This window comes from Pristiophorus japonicus, chromosome 16, assembly GCF_044704955.1.
Source record: "Pristiophorus japonicus isolate sPriJap1 chromosome 16, sPriJap1.hap1, whole genome shotgun sequence".
NCBI lineage: Eukaryota > Metazoa > Chordata > Chondrichthyes > Pristiophoridae > Pristiophorus > Pristiophorus japonicus.
The window spans coordinates 124,624,119-124,644,823 of record NC_091992.1 but is presented as its reverse complement, the minus strand read 5'-3'; the positions used below and the strand labels follow the sequence as shown (position 1 = coordinate 124,644,823).

The 20,705-nt window shown below is 42.2% G+C and overlaps 1 protein-coding gene across 2 annotated transcripts in view; it reads right to left on the bottom strand.

The window, feature by feature from the left end:
• The window catches only part of rptor (regulatory associated protein of MTOR, complex 1), a 505,194-nt gene that overhangs the window by 168,117 nt on the left and 316,372 nt on the right, over positions 1-20,705 (bottom strand). Inside the window, exons 19-21 of one of the 2 annotated variants that reach the window (XM_070857808.1) lie at positions 20,355-20,495; positions 16,336-16,476; positions 10,195-10,353 (exon numbers count right to left, since the gene is read on the bottom strand). In XM_070857808.1, the coding sequence (XP_070713909.1) occupies positions 10,195-10,353; positions 16,336-16,476; positions 20,355-20,495 (441 nt within the window). The remainder of the gene's footprint in view (positions 1-10,194; positions 10,354-16,335; positions 16,477-20,354; positions 20,496-20,705) is intronic. The other variant, XM_070857809.1, reaches the window with a different exon arrangement.

Below are 20,705 nucleotides of genomic sequence, written 5' to 3'. Positions count from 1 at the left end.
TTGGTTTCTTTGCAAAATTTGAGAGCAAGCTTCAATAAGTCAATTGTGCAAGTAAGGGTAGACACAAAGGTGTTGGGCTTAAAGGCAAGTTGCCGCTATCAACGAACAACATTCTGGGTACAAAGTCAGATCAATTGTGAGGATTTTGTTTTCCAATTATCTCTTCTTTCTGAAGGCATCGACTTTTGTTGAGTACAATTTGAGAGTGTGGGCAGTCACCTATTGCTGGCCAAAATCACCAGACATCCTTTTTGAATCCAGAGTGTTAGTGCTTGCAGGCTTCCCCACAGTGGACACGGTCAAAGGAAAGCCCGATCGTGCCCTGAATGTCCACAAACACAAACTTCTGAGCAGGCATCGGGGGTGATCATGTTCAGAAATTAGTCCCTTGCCAATTTTCTCCCTTCTTAGGCTAGGCCTCTGAGGCCAGCAGTATCATCCAAACGGTTGTCCCAGCTGAGATGAGTTCCTATGGAGTGGAGGGTAGCCAATGTAACCCCACTTTTTAAAAAAGGAGGGAGAGAGAAAACAGGGAATTATAGACCGGTCAGCCTGACCTCAGTAGTGGGTAAAATGATGGAATCAATTATTAAGGATGTCATAGCAGTGCATCTGGAAAATGGTGACATGATAGGTCCAAGTCAGCATGGATTTGTGAAAGGGAAATCATGCTTGACAAATCTTCTGGAATTTTTTGAGGATGTTTCCAGTAAAGTGGACAAAGGAGAACCAGTTGATGTGGTATATTTGGACTTTCAGAAGGCTTTCGACAAGGTCCCACACAAGAGATTAATGTGCAAAGTTAAAGCACATGGGATTGGGGGTAGTGTGCTGACGTGGATTGAGAACTGGTTGTCAGACAGGAAGCAAAGAGTAGGAGTAAACGGGTACTTTTCAGAATGGCAGGCAGTGACTAGTGGAGTGCCGCAAGGTTCTGTGCTGGGGCCCCAGCTGTTTACATTGTACATTAATGATTTAGACGAGGGGATTAAATGCAGTATCTCCAAATTTGCGGATGATACTAAGTTGGGTGGCAGTGTGAGCTGCGAGGAGGATGCTATTAGGCTGCAGAGTGACTTGGATAGGTTAGGTGAGTGGGCAAATGCATGGCAGATGAAGTATAATGTGGATAAATGTGAGGTTATCCACTTTGGTGGTAAAAACAGAGAGACAGACTATTATCTGAATGGTGACAGATTAGGAAAAGGGAAGGTGCAACGAGACCTGGGTGTCATGGTACATCAGTCATTGAAGGTTAGCATGCAGGTACAGCAGGCGGTTAAGAAAGCAAATGGCATGTTGGCCTTCATAGCGATGGGATTTGAATACAGGGGCAGGGAGGTGTTGCTACAGTTGTACAGGGCCTTGGTGAGGCCACACCTGGAGTATTGTGTACAGTTTTGGTCTCCCAACTTGAGGAAGGACATTCTTGCTATTGAGGGAGTGCAGCGAAGGTTCACCAGACTGATTCCCGGGATGGCGGGACTGACCTATCAAGAAAGATTGGATCAACTGGGCTTGTATTCACTGGAGTTCAGAAGAATGAGAGGGGACCTCATAGAAACGTTTAAAATTCTGACGGGTTTAGACAGGTTAGATGCAGAAAGAATGTTCCCAATGTTGGGGAAGTCCAGAACCAGGGGTCACAGTCTGAGGATAAGGGGTAAGCCATTTAGGACCGAGATGAGGAGAAACTTCTTCACCCAGAGAGTGGTGAACCTGTGGAATTCTCTACCACAGAAAGTAGTTGAGGCCAATTCACTAAATATATTCAAAAGGGAGTTAGATGAAGTCCTTACTACTCGGGGGATCAAGGGTTATGGCGAGAAAGCAGGAAGGGGGTACTGAAGTTTCATGTTCAGCCATGAACTCATTGAATGGCGGTGCAGGCTAGAAGGGCTGAATGGCCTGCTCCTGCACCTATTTTCTATGTTTCTATGTTTCTATGTAACCAGGTGGCTCAGTACCACAACTTTCTCTGCATTTAACCAGTTAGAGGAACACTGAGATTTTCTACCAATAGTTCACTCACTTAGAACTAACCATCTAGTATTTTGTTACTAAAATTCGCGTCCATATGTGAAAGCACATGTCTGAGGTCAACAGCTTTTCCCAATATTACTGATGAATGAACACAATCGGCCTGACTTCTTGCAAGTAAACCTCTTCAAACTGCTTAGGTTCAGGATGGGTCAGCAAACCTCCATCTTTTTGAGGAAACTAAAGTAACAAAATTGGCTTCCTCAGCCTTCGTAAAGCTTTTAAATGTCTTGAGATAGAAACAGCCTCTTCAACTCGAAAGCTCAAGACATTCTTGAAAGGAGCATACTGAGTTCTGTAAGAGAATCACCTTTTCATACAATCGCCTCCATGTTGGAGAGGAAGGAGATGGGAAGGGAGGAAGGCAGGAGATGGGAGAAGGGGACAGAATGAAGGCTCACGAAGTCACAGCAATACCGAAACTAAGTTTTGTTGAGTTGTTGCACCGGAGTCATTATATACACAAATGGAAATTTCCATGGCTCTCCATGAGTAAGGCCTAATACACCATTTATTCTTCTCTTCAAATGCAGAGGATCCTCTTCAATAATCTAACTGGATATCGAAGTACACAGTTGCTTTTACCAAGACTCGTGTTGAAGTAGAGGTTGGCTGTGTCAGTAGGAATTGGTATGAGGCTACTTCAAGTGAAGCTGACTGCAGACAGTTCTGTTTTGCAGTGCCTGACATCAATACTTCGACTTCCAAATAGTTTATTTTCCATGCCAAGTTCTTGGGTCATTTCAACATCAATGAATTGCAGAAGCCAGATTCAGAAGTTGCATATCTTGCCACTTGGCTTTTCCAGAGACAGACAGCCAGCAACATCGATTTTGCAGTCTTTCCATATTGTACAGCTTCCAAGCGTTCAAAGAGAGCTCAATGCGAACAAATGGAATACTGAAAAGCATTTCTCTGACACATGAAAGCTCCTTCAGCTTTTGCCAGAAATCTGCATTACACCTTCCATTGAAATGTTGCCAGAACTGACTACTGTCTGGTTAAAAAACTTATTTTCAATGCGGGCCCAGGTAACTTATCTGGATCATTCTTTGGCAACGGACACTTTACAATCGTGTGGTGATCAACATGCTCTCTGAGGCCATGACATGCTGTGAGGTATTGAGTGAGTCTTTGACTGCCGTAGGTTATTAGTGCATTCACTGGTTTTTCCACCATTAGTCTCAAACAGAACCTAATCACAATAACAAGGCTTAAATATCAGCTGCAGTATCAGATGATCTCTGAAAATCCTTCTGAAAAAAGACTTCAACTTGATAACTAGAAATTGAAAGACTTGGATTTATATAGCGCCTTTCATGACCACCAGACATCTCAAAGCACTTTACAGCCAAATGAAGTACTTTTGGAGTGTAGTCATTGTTGTAATCATAGGCAGTCCCTCGAAACGAGGATGACTTGCTTCCACGCCAAAAAGGGATGAGTTTACAGGTGTTTCAATGAGGGACCTAATATTCCAGGTCCAGAACTGCATATTGAAGGGTGGAAGATTCCTGTGCGTGGATTTGTTTAACGTGAGGTGGCTGTTACACACCAGCCACCACACGGACTTGACAGACCTAGGTCTTGGTCCAGTGGCAAGGGTTAACCAAGACAACTGCCGACCAGCTCTGCTGCATGGACCTAGTGTGCACACATATTGCAGTGTGGGCTGGCCTGTGCTGCCCCTGGGCCCTCGCCTCTTCTGTGCCCCAAACTCACGCCTCTCCTGGGCCCCGATCACGTCGCTCCACAATCATTTGCCGCCTCTGCGCCCCAACCTCGCCGCTCCTGCTGTACCTGCTCACGCTCCAATCAGCGACCTGGACTGTAGTGACATTCAATCCACAATATATCCATCACTGAAACACTGACCCTAACCACAATATATCATCCTTTAAACACTGATCCTAACCACAATATATCCATCACTGAAACACTGATCCTAACCACAATATATCCATCCTTTAAACACTGATCCTAACCACAATATATCCATCACTGAAACACTGACCCTAACCACAATATATCCATCACTGAAACACTGACCCTAACCACAAAATATCCATCACTGAAACACTGACCTTAACCACAATATATCCATCACTGAAACACTGACCCTAACCACAATATAGCCATCCTTTAAACACTGATCCTAACCACAATATCAGGTTCTGACACTCCAGAAAATTCAACGGTGAAGCTGGGAAAGGCAAATCAAAGTTCAGATCTTAAAAGTATGAGAAAGGGACATAAAAATTTACTCCCAAAAAGTTGGCAAATGCTACTGGAAAAGCAAATATAACAAAGTTTAAGGGAAAGCAGCAGACTGGAAACAAGAGGAATCAGTCAGCAGGAAATGCTCCTTGACTACACTCCTGCACAGTGCCGTTCACCTGCCTATTCGGTGAGCTTCTCCTGCTCTTTCCTGTCTTTGCTGCTCCCCTCATCCTCCAGTCCCAAAGGGAGCCCTACCAGACCACCCATGACTACAGTACAACAGCCGTGAAGGAAGGCAAGTCCAGTACAGCACCTGCAAAACCTTTCCTCAGCAGTCAGAAAACAGACCCCAAAAGACCCAGAAATTAACCAACAGCCTCAAATGTCAAACCAGAAACTAACCAGCATGTAGTATTGAACAGCATTGATGAATTGTCCTTTCTGCCCCTCAGCGCCATAAGCTGCTGGGCGAGTTGATTATGCGGCAAATCAGGCACTGGGGTAGCCCAATCTCAAAGTTGTCTTGCAACAAGCGTAGGACTCTTACCCAAACATTTGAATTATCAAACCAGTGGATGAATTCAATAAAACTGAAAAACAGTTGCTGTTAAAGTTAATAAGGGGAGACAATTGTTGGTATGGAGTGGGGAAGGCCTTCACTCCCTTATCCATGAGCAACAATGTGGAATATCACTGGTTAATTAATGATCAATAGCCAAGCAGGAACTGGAGAGAGGTGTGAGTGTGCTCATAATTGTGAGCCAGCCAAAGGCATCTCAGTCTAACAGCTCAATGATCTATCTCTGGCTCGGAGGTTTCCCCTGAAGGAGGGGCGGGGAGAGTGAAACTTTATATAGAGGAAATAGTGGAGGCGTCCCGATTCTATATCTGTGTTCCAAAATGTATTATTTGGGTGCCAGATAGGGGCCGTATCAGTAATTTATTAAGAATGTTATATTGATCTTAACGAAAGGCAGAGACATTATCATTTGTAAACTCCCTCACACTATCAGTCTGGCCCCATTTTTACGATTCCCTTGTGGCCCATTGTGATGCCAGATTCAGCTGGATGTGCTTATTTGTAACACCGAAAAGCTGTGATTGAGTCCCCTTGATCACATGACCTAATTGCTGATTTATCCTCCAAGGGGACCAGACACACCCAGCAGTTTCTCTGGAATGTGGAATTAGAATGTAATTGACAAAGTGTCATTCGAGCCATTCTGACCTTCTCCCAGTCCCCCCCAAGTGCCTGACCTTCCTGGAATGTGGGAAACGCGGCAGACAATTTGCGCACAAGCAGGCTCCCACAAACAGCAATGTGATAATGACCAGATAATCTGTTTTTTCAGTGATGTTGATTGAGGGATAAATATTGGCCAAGACACTGGATAACTCCCCTGCTCATCTTCGAAATAGTGCCATGGGATTTTTTACGTACACCTGAGAGAGCAGACAGGGCCTCGGTTTAACATCTCATCCAAAAGATGGCACCTCTGACAGTGCAGCGCTCCCTCAGCACTGCACTGGAGGGTTAGCTTAGATTTTTTTTTATGCTCACGTGCCTGGAGTGAGACTTGAACCCACAACCTTCTGACTCGGAGGCGAGTGTGCTACCCACTGAGCCACAGCTGACACTTGGTTATTGGGGGTTTTGAAGCCCACATTGCTGCACACGTGCAACCCATTTGGCCTTAAAGAGGCAGACGAAAGAGAGAGAATCAGATACACGAGGACATCAGAGGCAGAGGATACTGGCAGGGACTATGAATGGCCTTCCAACACCAACACTTCAAGTCCATATCATTCTCCATCAATTGAAAATAGACCCAGTATCTATGGCGAAATCCCACCAAAATGTGTCACTAAACCAACACGATTGTCAAAGAAGGACAGAATGGCAAACTCTCCTGTTAGATGACAGGCAGGCCTCATGCTCAAGTAACTCAAGCAAAACAGAACTAGTGTGAAAAAACAACTGAAACCAATCAGCACTTAATAATTTACAAAGACAAAAAGTTACCTAGCAACTGACGTAGTTAACAGTGAGAATAGAACCAAATTAAAGCAACAACAGAACTGTTTTCAGTAGAAGGGTTGGTAATCAGAGGATACAGGTTCAAGGGGATTGGTAAAAGATCCAGAGGCAACATGGGAAATAGTTTTTTTTTTTACACACAGAATTGCTGTGATCTGGAATGCACGGCCTGAAAGGGTGGTGGAAGCAGATTCAATAGTAACTTTCAAAAGAGAATTGGATAAATACTTGAAGGGAAAAGATTTACAGAGCGATGGTGAAAGAGCAGGGGAGTGGGATTAATTGGATAGCTCTACCAAAGAGTCGGCACAGGCACAATGGGCCAAATGGCCGCCTCCTGTGCTACATCATTCTATGATTTGGACTAGTGTGAAACAGCCAAAGAACTGCTGCTGACAAGAGAAAAGATCCCTGCGCAGTATTTGAAGAGCATGGAGGTTTCCAGGTGCCCTGATCAATGTTGTCAGCTGTGGCATGATGGTAGCACTCTCGCCTCCGAGTCAGGTGGTCATGGGTTCAAGCCCCATTCTAGAGACTTGAACACAAAATCTAGGCCGGCACTGCAGTGCACTATTTTACCACTTTGCAATAAATTTTTGCTGCCAAGTCATTAATGTAAATTAAAAACAGCACCGCCCCCAACACCGAGTCCTGGATCACTCCACTCAGTGCTTCCTTTCCATCCCCACCCACCCCCTCCAATGAGTACTCATTGCTTCCTATCCTTCAGCCAATGTCTTGCCCATTCCCAGGGTTTCCCTTGAATCCCTTTAGCTTTGTGTTCAGTTAATAGCCTTTCACGAAATGCTTTTTGGAAAGTATAGGTACACCATGTTTCAGGGATTTCAACAGTCCACTTGCACTGTCATTTTCTCAAAGAAGTCATGGAGGCTAGTCAGACAGGATCATCCTCTTCCGAGTTCATGTTGGCTGCTTATTTAATAGGTTATAGTTGTACAGATAATCCTCAAAGTTACTCCTGATGATCAATTCCATATCACAAGGATTGTGACTAACGGGCAGTTAAGTACTTATTAAGTGTTGCAACGTTGGGAAATGAGATTTTTGTCTCCCATCTTCCAATGGCAGGAGAAATGCAAACCAGCTTTTGTCTTTTTTTATCCACTGAAAGTCTGACGTTTTGAAGCTCATAGTCAAACAGGTTTTCCTTCATTGCCCTATCTGACCTTCCACAACAAGGAAGAGTACTGGCCTCTGTGAAATGACTGCAATTTAGGACGTTAAAACAATTGCAAACACAGATTTTAAGCATCAAGCAGACGGACTGCTGCAGCATCTGCCCCACAACATCAATGGTGTTTCTACGGCAGCGCGAGAAGCAGCTGGTTCTCCAGTATAAACACAGCATCAGGTTAACTGTTGGGTGTCATCTTGGTTCAGGTGGCACTCTTCCCAACGAATCAGAAAGCTGTGAATTCCACTCCAGAGACTCGAGCGCAAAATCCAGGCTGACACTTCAGTGCAGTACCGCTGGAGTGTTGCGCTGTCAGAGGTGCCATCTTCTAGATGAGCCGTTAAACCGAGGTCCTGCCTGCCTTCTCGGGTGGAGATAAAATGTCCCATGGTACTATTTCATAGAAGAGCAGTGGAGTTCTCAATGCCCTGGCTAACATTTATTTCTCAACCAACAACCCTAACACAGGTTATTTGGTTATTATCTCAATGCTGTTTGTGGGACCTTGCTGTGCGATGATTGGCTGCCATGTTTTCTACATTGCAACCGTGACTACACTTCAAAAGTACTTCATTGGTTTCAAAGCGCTTTGGGATGTCCTGAGGTTGTGAAAGTCAATATATAAATGCAATTTCTTCCTTTAAAATAGCATTTATTGTGCCTAGTTAGTGCACTGTTTAATGTTTTGACAATCCTTTCACAAGAGAAATAATGTAGAAATCATTCTCAGTAGTGCTCTGTTCTTTGTAGCGTGCATTCACACATATTCAATAATTTAATAAATATAGTTTTAAAATTTATAGTTTAACTGCAGACAAGTTCCGTGACAATGCTTCTACTGTCAATCAACCCTCAAGCACCAAAGAAGAAATGGTTGGGATCGCAGCCTTTTAGTAAACACGGTTGCATACAAGAAAACATTTTAATAAAACTTAAAACAACAAGCATGGATGTTAGTGTTAATTTATAATACCAGATTTCCTGTAGTATTGCTGATGGCAATTTGGAAGTTATACCGTATTATCCTATGCAATGCACAAAATATCAGGTCCACAGACTCATGCCGATTTAAATTACATTACGTTTTGTAGAAATAGAGTAATATTCTCAAGTTAAATTCTTTGATTGTGAGTGTATTTCCACAGAAAGTGTAAATTGGTGCGTGGTTTATTATGTGTTCATTCAACTATGCAGTTAATTTATCTCTTCCCTTTTTTAAAACACAAGAAACAGAATATAATCGAGCAGATGCAGTTTGGTAGAAGATTGGTTATAGGTACTGTCAGTATTGAGAAGTGGTGGTCGGCAGTGTCGTGAGACAGTGTGAGGAGAGGCTGTCACTGGGGAAGGAGTGTTAGGGTGTGGCAGGAGTGGAAGGCTGTTGGGATCTGCAAGTATCTACATGGAGGATCACTGACAGAGAGAGCTACTGAAGGAAGGTTCTGAGCTGTGGCAATGGTGAGATTGAGGTTCCAGGTTGTGGCAGTGCCGTGTGCACGGGAGGAGTGGGACAGGGGATGCAAGGTGTGGTGATGGTGAGCTTGGGAATTTGGAACCCCTGGGATGGTGATGACAGCATCTGGGAGCATTGCAAGGGCTGGGCGGGGGGGTGGAGAGAGAAAGACAGATTGTTGGGTGTCGGAGTATTGGGAAGAGGATCACATGGGGGTTTTGGCATTCATGAGTGGGGCAAGGGTATGGCATGGCTGCTTGGTATGGGAGCAGTGAACGCAGCAGGATAAATGAACTGCTTGGGGATAGGAAGAACAAAAGGCAGTAGGGAGGAATGGGGAAGAAGATATCGGCACTTGCGGCAGGGGAAACCGGGATAAAGGCTGGGCAGAAGCAGGATTCAGAAAAACCAATCCCCTCTATCTCTTAAAAATGAACCAGCCACTTCAGCATGATTGTGACCAACTAACTCAGCACCCTTTCAGCTGGGCAACGCTCTGGAGGACCAGCGCAACTGGATCACCGGCTTTTAAAATGGAAAAACCGCAGATGCATGGAATTTTGAATAGGCTGCGCAGCCCGCTAAAGTTGTCGGCGGTCCAAAAAAAAAATTAGAGGGGACATTGCTCAGCACAGATTGATTGCGCAGTCACATTTTAAATACAGCATCATCTTTTTCTTGAGCACAGTGGCCTATATAACAATTTGAGTATGTCAAGCATCAAGTATTTGACAGGCGCAATAGTAGAACTTGATTACCATAACTATATTGAAGTCAGGCTTTGCATCCTCTTACTTACAAGTAGGTTATTAAGATATTCTGACAGATGTCATGCTAAGATGGTTGATAGTCGAATAATGAGGCAGGCTACAGGATGAAAGGGTGCAAGATCACCAGGGTGCAATGCAGCAAGAAAAAAAGCAAACATGTGTGTGCTGACTACTGCAATAGCTTACTCTTAGAAGAATTAAATACCATGGAAAACAATCAGGAGTGAATTAATTAATGGGCAAAACTTGACTTGCTCAAGTGGGGTACCAAATTCATTACTGTCTGGGGTCTGCACAAGGAAGAACTTCAGTGAGCAGTCAGCGTATTATTTAAATTTGACAAACCGCCTCCTGAATTTAATACTGGGAAGAAATTTTTCACTTGGAGAAAAAAAAGACAGGAACCCAGGATGCATTTTACCTCTTACAGAATACTGAAGAGGACTTCCTGTGAGAAATTAAAATGCTGAAGTCTTACCTATTAATGAGTTCAAGGAGCTGTAGGAACTGACTCTCCTCATTTTATCTATGGTTTCAAAAGAAAGGATGTACTCATCGTTGTCAGGACTTCCCAGGGTACTGCTGGCACTACTGCTGGTGCTCAGATATCCAGGGGAGAAGGGGTTTGAACCACCGGCTGAAAGAACAAGATCCAGATGAAGAACTAAACACCCTTTGTAACATGATACTTAAATATACGATTTCCTAGTTTGACAACCATAATTAAATCCCCTTCTCCGTACAGTATTGCAAGTTATTTTAACATTCACTTTACTTGTTGCAGTTAAAAGTATGTTAATAACTATCTTGAGTTAAAAAAAACATAATGATCCTTCGATTTACTCGAGAAACTAAGGATTAAATTCTTCAGACGCTGTGAATACAAGTTGAAATCTAGTGACAATAGGAACGTAATAGGCTTTGTCTCTCTTCATTTAATTACAATACTCTCTTCCCTTCAGTTGCTAATTGTCCTCCTCTTCATTTTCTTCCCGAGCTCTTTACTCTTGAAGGCAGCAACTCACAATAAGGCATTGCTTCATGTGTGGCAGGACTCTGCCCAAGTGGTCATTTTTCATGAGAGCCTGGATCGTAATACGTTATTTCATAACTTACTTTAGCTTCATCAGCAGCCAAGGAATTGGGCATGTGACCTACTCCCAAACCTCTGCCAGTATCAGTCTGTACCCAGCTGTCATAAAACATGTGGAGCTAGCTTTACTCTGTAACTTTTCATCGAGCCACCCAACATAGCATGGCGTTCCTCCCTCCTAGTGGGGAAGTATCTCACCAGAGTCTCTGACATTGCACTTTGGGAAAACCACAACATTGCATCCCTGAATTGTCTTTTCAGGGATGTTTCTAAAATGTGATCAAATGATGATTAAACATCCTTTACATTTGCCCATTTTAAAAATCATTCTAATTTGGAAATTGTTAATAGTGAAAATCCAGGACTAGCTCATGATATACAGTGCTATAGAGCTCTTGCCAATGATTGCACAGTTGGTCAGCTCTCAAACTTAGCCGGGCTTGTTGGAAGAAGGGCAAAGCAATAAGTTACTTTCTTACAGGAACCAAGGGAAAACCTATTCCAATGCAGACCATTCCTAACTTACCAGCTACCTCTGCCTCCACCACATCACAAAATGATATTCACAGGGCTGTAGTACTGGGTAAACATATACCTTCCAGGTGGAAGATGTTTTAAATTTAAACATATGAGGCATCACAAGACAATTTTTGGTTTTGAAGAGCACATCCCCTTTCAGTCCTATTTGCCTTTAAAATGAAGTGATGCCACTTTACAATCATCTAATGACAACAGATGTCAATCGTGGCTGGATCATACCTTAGAAAAATTGAATGGTCCAAGATGATGATATCAGCTTTCTCTGGAGTTTCACTAAATGTGATAACACAACCTAAAATCTTTCTTAGCCTCCATTAGAAATAAACACACAACATAATATGACAGAATATTCATGAACTGGTTTTAGATTTACAACTTTACTGAGATATTACTTATTGCAGGGGAGTAAATTTTACACCAGATATCATTAGTAAACATTATAGCATTACTGAACTATTATTTTTTTATAGCTGGATATCCACATTTGCATTGATCAAGCACTAGCTTATAATCAACACTTAAAACGTCAGTACTTGCATAGCACTGTTGCACATTAAATACCCTATTTCAAGTCCACCATGTTCATTGAACAGTGTCAATCTCATGGCACTGGAATAGGTTCAATTGAAGCTGACAGCTGAATTATTTTGTGTCATGTGCCTGAGCACATTTTTTTCCTTATGAGAAAAAATTGTAGTAGTATAAATTTTCAAGATCAGATTTAGGATTTTGAGTGTTTCACGGTCAATTTCCTTGCACTTCTTCCCATGCTGTAGAAATTGTTAAATCTACTTGCTTGCTAATGGGGAATTTTTATGGCTGCACATTGAAGTCTTAATCACTTACTTAGACATCAGTAAAACATTATGTTGGCTATTGGTTCATGAATGTTTGGATAATTGATGATGTGAAAGATTTGATATCCATTCATTCCAGATCTGTGGTTATAATGATATGGTTTAAAAATTGATCATCTGCCCATTGAAGGGTAGATATAATTTCAACCAATTTGGTTGATTTTTTTTTTAAAGAATGAAAAATCACACATATTTAAATACAGATGGGTAATGTGTAGTTTTTAAAAAGATGTTGTATGGGGAAAACAGTAAATTTGAATTGTTGATTTCTTGCGAGCATGCCATTAACTTAATTGACATGTTATTTTCACTTTCCCCTCTGTAAATAGTTCTGTTTCTCAGGAATCGAGTGATTGTCTTTTAGCAAATTAGCTACAATTAAGTCACATTTGCTTACCTTCCAGTGCAGATGTCAGCAAAACCCTGGCCAGTGCACTCAATATTGGCAAGCATAAGTAGATTAGAAGTAGAATACCCGACCCACAAAATAAGCAGTGTGTTATTAAATATAAGATCAATGGCAGAGATTGAACAGCAGTGATGAAATTCTAGGCTCTACAACAGGATGTTGAACTCTAGTTGTATATAACAAGGAATGACTGCTGTGCAATAATCCATCAACACTTCTGGTCAGGAGTCTTACTAACATCTCAAACATGTAATATTCCTGAGAATGGGTCATCAATAGCCCACTTTCCATAACCCAAATCATCTGCATCCATCTGTCCATCCAAGAAAACATTTAATTCGGCCTCCATTATTACGAAGAAGCTTTTCTGAGGCAACATGTACATGACCTCAAGATGATTTAATTTAGTATTTTCTTTGATATTATATTTTATTTTGCAAACCACTGTTTATTACTGTTACCAACAGTGTGAAAAAAATCCAAATTGTTTATTAAGCACCTTCTTAGGACAGGTTCAAAGTTAAATCCAACATAGCCAAGATTAAAATCCAGCTGCAACATCAAGATTCTTCTCTTTTTGATGCTAAGCAGAAATTTATCTTAAGCAATTTGATTTCAAAGTGGGAAAGAGCAAGGCCACTATTAATATTATGCCACTCGATGCTGCTGGTATATTGTAGAAACATGATATTGTCATTTCTGACAAAAGATATGGACATTTTTAAGCCGTTTATCAACAACTTTAAAATAGTGAAAACGTCTCAAAGCGCTTCACAGGAGTGATCATCAAACAAAATTTAACAGAGACAGGAGCAAAGAGGTAGGTTTTAAGGTACGCCTTAACCGAGGAGAGGTGGAGAGGTTTAGGGAGGGAATTCCAGAGCTCAGGGCCTAGGTTGCTGAAGGCACAGCTGTTAATGGTAGAGCAAAAAAAAATCGAGGATGCGCAAGAGGTCAGAATTGGAAGAGCGCAGAGATCTCAGAAGGTTGTAGGGCTGGAGGAGGTTACAGAGATAGGGAGGGGTGAGGCCATGGGATTTCAAAACAAGGGTGAGAATTTTAAAATCAAAGCACTGCCAGGCCGGGAGCCAATCTAGATCAGCCAGCACATGGGTGAACTGGACTTGGTGTTTATTAGGATACGGGCAGCAGAATTTTGGATGAGCTCAAGAGGGTGCAAGGTGGGAGGCCGGCCGGGAGAGCATTGGAACAGTTGAGTCGAGAGGAAACAAAGGCATGGATGAGAGTTGCAGCAGATACATCAGACGGGTGATGTTATGGAGTAGGTGGTCTTGGTGATCAAGAGGATATATGGTCAGAAAGCTCAGGGTCAAATAGGACGCCAAAGTGAACAGTCTGGTTGAGCCTCAGACAGTAAACAGGAAACGGAGTTTGCGGCAGGAACCGAAGATAATGGCTTCGGTTGTCTCAATATTTAATTGGAGGAAATTTCTGCTCGGACAAGTAGCGTGACAAATCAGAGGCAGTGAAGGGATCGAGAGATTTGGTGGTAAGGCAGAGCTGGATGTCATCAGCATATGTATGTAACCTGATGTGTTTTCAAATGATGTAGCCAAGGGGCAGCAGACAGATGAGAAATAGGAGGGGGTCAAGAATGGGGGACTCCAGCGGGAATGGTGCAGGAGTGGGAATAGTAGCCATTCCAGGTGATTCTCTGGCTACGATTGGAGAGATAGGAATGGAACCAGGCGAGGGCAGTCCCACCCAGCTGGACAACAGAGAGGCGCTGGCAGAGGATGGTTTGGTCAACCATGTCAACGGTTGCAGATAGGTCGAGAAGAATGAGAAGGGATAGTTTACCATGGTCACAGTCACATAGGATTAATTTGAGATTTTGATAAGGGCTGTTTCAACACTGTGACAAGAGTGGAAACCTGATTGGAGGGATTCAAACATGGAATTCTGGGAAAGATGGGCACGGATTTGGGAGGCGACAACACGTTCAAGGACTTGAGAGAAAAGTGACGGTGGAGATGAGAGAGTTCTTTGCAAAGGCAGAGAGGTCATCAAGGGTGACAGTACCCAAGGAGAGAGAACCATTAATATCAGCTAACTTGGAAGCTAGGAAGGGAAGTTGGGTGGTCGGCAGTTTGGTGAGAATAGAGATCAGTTGGTGGACAAGATGAGCTCAGAGAGGGCTTGAGGGGAGATAGGAGAAAACAATGAGAGTTCAGGGCTAGGGCAAGGGGGAACCTTAGGGGAAATTTGGCTTGGTCGGCAAGGGAAAGGGAGTGAAGCGGCAGCTGAACAGATGGTCTCAATCTTAGTGATTAAGAAGTCCATGAGCTCCTTGCACTTGCTGTTGGAGGTGAGGGTGAAGGAGAAAGGAAAGAGGGGTTTAAGAAGGCAGTTTGCAGTCGAGAAAAGAAGCTGGTGGTTATCTATGAATTCCAAGATGATCCTGGAATAGTGAGAGTTTCGGCAGATGAGAGCAGGACCCAACAATGCTTTATGTGGTTCAGCCAGATCTGGTGGTGAATGGCTTAACCAGTTGTCTGCCATATCCGTTCAAGTCTGCATCCCTTGGACTTAAGGAAGCGAAGATGAGGGCCAAATCCAGGGGGAATGACCAGCTTGAGAGAGAAAAGGTAATGGTTTCAATGGTGACTAGGGTATTAAAGGTGGAGCTGGGGGTGTGATTGAGCAGATCAGTAGTTGCGCGAATGTTGGGCCATCGTCTAGACAGTTGGGAATTTGAAAGTGCCGTTGCAAATTACTTGGTGGAAGAGTTTTTTTTATACAAGAGCGGACACAGAAGCAAGGGGGGCTGGGAGGGGCAAGGGGGGCTGGGAGGGATGTGAATGGAGGGGGATAGAAGGAAGTGATCAGAGATGGCCTTATCTGCGATTGACATGATGGGTGTAGACTTGCCACGTAAGGCGGCAAGGTCGAGGGGGTCGCCATGAATATCATAATTATAGATCTGGGATGAGTGCAGATCAAGGCTAGAGTCAATTCTCCAAACAATGACCAAATACCTAAGTGTACACTTCAAATACAACCATAAAAATTCCCATTAGCAAAAATGCAAATGGATTTCAAAGCAACTTTCAAAACAGAAAGGTTAAGGAACTTGACTTTGAATTATGCTAAAAATTCTGTCTAAACAATTTAAATGGAATTGGACCTTAGTATAAAAATAAAGTGCATAGACGTTTGATAGATAAGTGCATAGATATTACAGTGGTGTGCAGAATAAACCTGCATAAAATGATTCATCTGACAGTTTCAATTGGACCCATTATGGCACCGAACCTCTTCAATGAAGCTCCCTGGTCCAAATGTAGTCGCTAACAAAGTTTAAAATCAAATACAGAACCATTTTATGATTTAATGAAAGCTATGTGGGCTGCCAATTAGATCTGCACTGGCCAGTTTAGTTTGCTGAAACCATTTGGGAGAAGAGATAATGCGTCATGGAAATTACTGCAATTGGGCTCATCCTCTCTCCCATTTTCTTCCACACGTTATTGATAAGCCAAATATGGTGATTGTTGCGTCTGTGGGTAACAGATTCAGCATACTCCAGATTTCGTCACTATTGAACCTGGTGAGCTTTTAAGTGAAAGTCAGCAGTGGCAAACTGCACTGTTAGAATGCACACCAAACTAATTATGTACATCTAGACACACTGTGCCAGCCAATTAATATTGATATGAACACCAACACCCATCCATTACCAACTCCAGGCGTACTCACTTTCTTCATTTAAATTAAGATTCTGAAGAGACTTATTCAAGTTCCGCACCGAAGTGGCTGCACGGATATTCCCATAGGAACTCACGGAACGAAGTCTCGGGGTTGCTGGCCCATCACGAACGGGTGTGAAGTTCCCAGCTTCTGAAAGTTCAATCATGAAGATACATCAGTATGATAAAGCGACGATGGTTAAAAGTAGTCAGCAAATCTGTTTGATGTGAATTTTCCTTCTAAAATAAAGAGCTTCTTCACATGTTCGGGGGTGGGCAGAGGAGCAAACGCAAAAAAAAGGAGCAACACTTTTATTCATCAGCTAGTGGCTTCCTGAGGGACTGCACTTTCAGAAGTCTGTGAGCATAGGGTCTGCCCTTTCAGCCAAGGAGCAGTGTCTGGTGCAGGCAGAGAAAAGCAACAGCTTAAATCGGCAAAAATGTTGCAGAAGATTGAACAACTTCTGAAATGGCAACTAGAATACTGCACTTAATAATGGAAAGTAGAGGAAACATCCATCATTAGATCTTGCAGGATATTGTTAAACTATATATACACAAATATTAAGGTAAAATTAGTGGAAAGTAGTTACCACAGTCTTCGGCTAGCAAGCTGTCTTTGACTTAAAAAAAATCTGCTGCATGTCTCTTGGCACTCTATTTAGCTGACAAAATTAATAGTGGGATATTGATCATATAAAGGTTAAAATCATTGTACAAATAAATCCAGCGGCAGCTTATGAAGATGATGAAGCAACGCAGCATCGCTTGTGAAAACCTGATACTGTAATTATTAAAAGAACCATAGTTATGAATTTGAAAGAGCCAATATGATGCAATAGTACGCAGGTTTTTTTTGTAAAAAAAGTGTTCTGGATTAAAATTCAGATGGCCCTTCATCCTTCATTCCTGCAACTTTGCTGTTGGTATAAGTCTGCCCTGTGACAGTGACACTAACAGACTCGAAAAAACGTGTTCCCAAGACTGGAGTTGTCTGAGGCTACAAGAAAGCTGCTCTTTGCCAATCTCAGCCCTCCGCACCCATTCTATTGTAGCCCTTTTATGGTCAGTCAGCTAAAAGCCCCCATAAAGTTTTTTGGTTTTAGATCTGACCCGAGATGGACTGATGAGATCTCTGAAAAGACATCTTGGCACACAATAAATAGATATGCTATTTTTCATCTAAGGGGTGGCATGGAAAAAACGCAAGTGAAGTCGCAGTTAGATGGGTAGAAAGTTTAGGAATTTATCTTTTATAAAAAATGCAGTATTAAAATTTTAATGCAGATGTGTGCGTGGTTCATTTTCTAATACACAAGTGGTGGCTTTGCAATACTCATGCTGAATGATGTAAATGATTATCGTGTTGAGTAACAATGGAAGCAGCTAGCGTCTTGTGCTAAAATCCATATCTGAAAGCCAACAATGCAGACAGGGAATTTCAATCAAAGTAGGGCCAGAGGGCATAATTGACAGGAATAAAATGTTAATTTAGAAAGGACACAAATACAAGATAATCACGAATAAATCCAACAAGTAATTCAGGAGAAACGTCTTTGCTCACATGGAGTAGTTGAGGCGAGGAACAAGGATACATTTAAGGAAAAGCCAGATAATTACATGAGGGAGAAAGGAATAGAAGGATATGCAGATAGGGTTCGATGAAGTAGGGTGGGAGGAGGCTCGTGTGGAGTATAAACATCAGCATAGACCAGTTGGGCTGAATGGCCTGTTTCTCTGATGTAAAACAGGTGTTAGGAAGAACTCATTTACCCAAAGAAAGATTAAGTACTTGACAAGAAAAATCAGATATTCAAAATGCAGCCCAATGTTTTAACTGGAGAGTTAGGGCACTGGAAGGGATGTGCTTTGATGGGCTGAATAAATGTTTTATGCTTAATTTATACTCATTAAGAACATAAAGAAAATTATTGCTGTGGAATTTGCGGTCAGCGGCGAAACAAAGATGTTCGCTGCTAGCCCAAGTTCGCTTCGCAGTAGGATCCCGCGATCCCTGTGTCGAGAACTTTTATGAGTTTTCCGACGTTCAATTCAACGGAGTATAGTGGGGATTCCCTTGTTCAAATTGCTGTGACCCCAACAGGCTGTCTACGCAGCCAATCAAAACACAGAATTCTTACAGGCAACGAAACAAGGAAATGAGTAAGCTCTTAAAATTCTAACATTTTCAAAGAGAGAGAGCAAAATAAAGATTGGGGCTCTCAGGTGGAGAAAAGGCAAACTTGAAATAAGGATCGACAAACCTTAAAAAAAAATGTAGAAACTTTATTGAAAAGTTGCTTAAAAATTAAAATTTTTTATTAAAAAGGACAAATTTCACAGTGCACAAAATTAAAATAAGTTTTCCCGGCCGTTAACATTTGTTTAGCCGTAATAACGCTGTCAAAATCCCAATTACATCTAATCTCTTTGTGTCTAAATTTTAGTGGGAAATTTAATGGCGTGCTTACTGCAGAAGAGCCGAAGTTTTTGTCAGTTTCTCCGATTTGGCCGATTGCAGATTGCCGGCTCTCTGCGTGGGTGGAGGGAAACACAGCGCAGCCTGTGCCGGAGCTGCCAATGACTGACCGTAAATTTGGGACTCCTGCATGCACCAAATCCCGAAGTTGCGGTCAGTTTCAAAGGCGGAATGACCGCGAACGCTGGCAGATCTTCATCATCCCAACTGCAAATTCCGGGCCACTGGGTTTTATTTTAGCAATATGTAGTAGCGCTACTATTTATTCAGTTTCTGCTAGTTATTTGGAAGAGAAAAACGCCACCGAGAGTTACTAGATTATCGGCACTGAGTAAAAAGGGAAGACCTCCAGGTCATTCAAATGCCATCATGAACCAGAAAAATTAAGCTCAAATTTTTCAACTCGTCTCTGTTTCATTGCTGGTAATCTAAGCTATCTGATCTCATCTGGGTCAGCAACATGGGCACTGCAATTGGCTTCGATTTCCATGGGTTAGGTAAGGCAAATTTCGCTAGGGTTCTTGTTCCTGAATGTTATCAATGGACCGCTTCAGGAATTGAACGTTCAGCAAGGACCGGGCTAAATTGCAATGGCCCCATGACAAGAATGCGAGCACCATTCTGGTGTCATAATACAATCGGATTTTTAGGTTGTCTCTTTTTCATATCAAATTTTGGCTAAATTGTTTTCTGTCATCAGCTTTCTGGAAGAGATTTATTTTTTCTTTTTGGGTAGGCGTAAAACAAGTAAAGATTGTCGAATATCACTCGATGCTAAATCGCGACAGAAATTCTCTCCTGTCGTGAAACTTCGGATGCCCCAGAAGCTTTTAATCTCTCGCTATCTCATATCATGGATTCACTGAAGAACAAAGTTAAAGATAGATTACAATCAGGCAGCTGGCGAAAAATGCGAGTAGTCATTATCGTCAATGGCTGGGACAACAAAAAGAAGCTTTGTTTTACAAAAGCTGATCAGATGCCGACTGGGTCAGCATTAGCAATTCCAGGGTAACTATTTCTGCACTCAATCAATGTAGAACGTGAGCACTTCACACCAACGTGTCCCTGATTTGTCTTGATTGCCAGTTCTCTATTCACAGAGCTCAGGCTGGGAATAAATACAGCAAGATTGTGACCTTATTTTAACTCACTTAGGATTCAACCCGAGTTCTACATCACAGCAGAGAGTTGCAACTTCATGGGGCAGAAGCATCTTGCTACTTTTGTTGAAGTTTTGGTTAAAGGACTCTGAAAAATTAATTCTGAAATGCTCTGCTATTTTGATTTCAAACATACTACATTATTCTTATTGTGATTTATTTTATTGTCTCTGCATAAATTTACATTTTATATAAATATGATTTGTACTTTAGCCTGAAATATGTAGCATGCCAGCGTGGTGTTTTTTCTGCTGATTGGAGTGAGCATTTCAACGTTTAACTTGAGAAAAGGGTAATTGCTAAACCTGTGGCACGTTAACCCGTTCAATTCATGCACGAGGTTAAAAAAATTATCATAAATAGCGCAGCCCTGCCCACAGAAACTACCTTGCTGGTGTGAGCGCTGGAAGAGAAGCCAAATTGTAACATCCCCACGGTCCAATAGCCTGCTGACACCGCGAGGCACTTGAGGGTGGTTCCAGGAGGGCAATTCTGTGCCTATGGAACCATAACCCAAAGAGTCAATGCCTTCAGGAGCAAAGGGGAGAGAAGAAAATTGTTGAAGAAAATAAGTAAATAGAAAAAAAACAATATAAACCCAAAGTTAAGATTACAGTATGTTAATTGTTTAGGGGGGGGAGGGGATCTATACCCTGCCATTTTAGTTTTTCCAACAAATGAGAGATGTCACACTGGACACCAGAATAAAAATATGCTCCATGTCATTAATGCATGGTG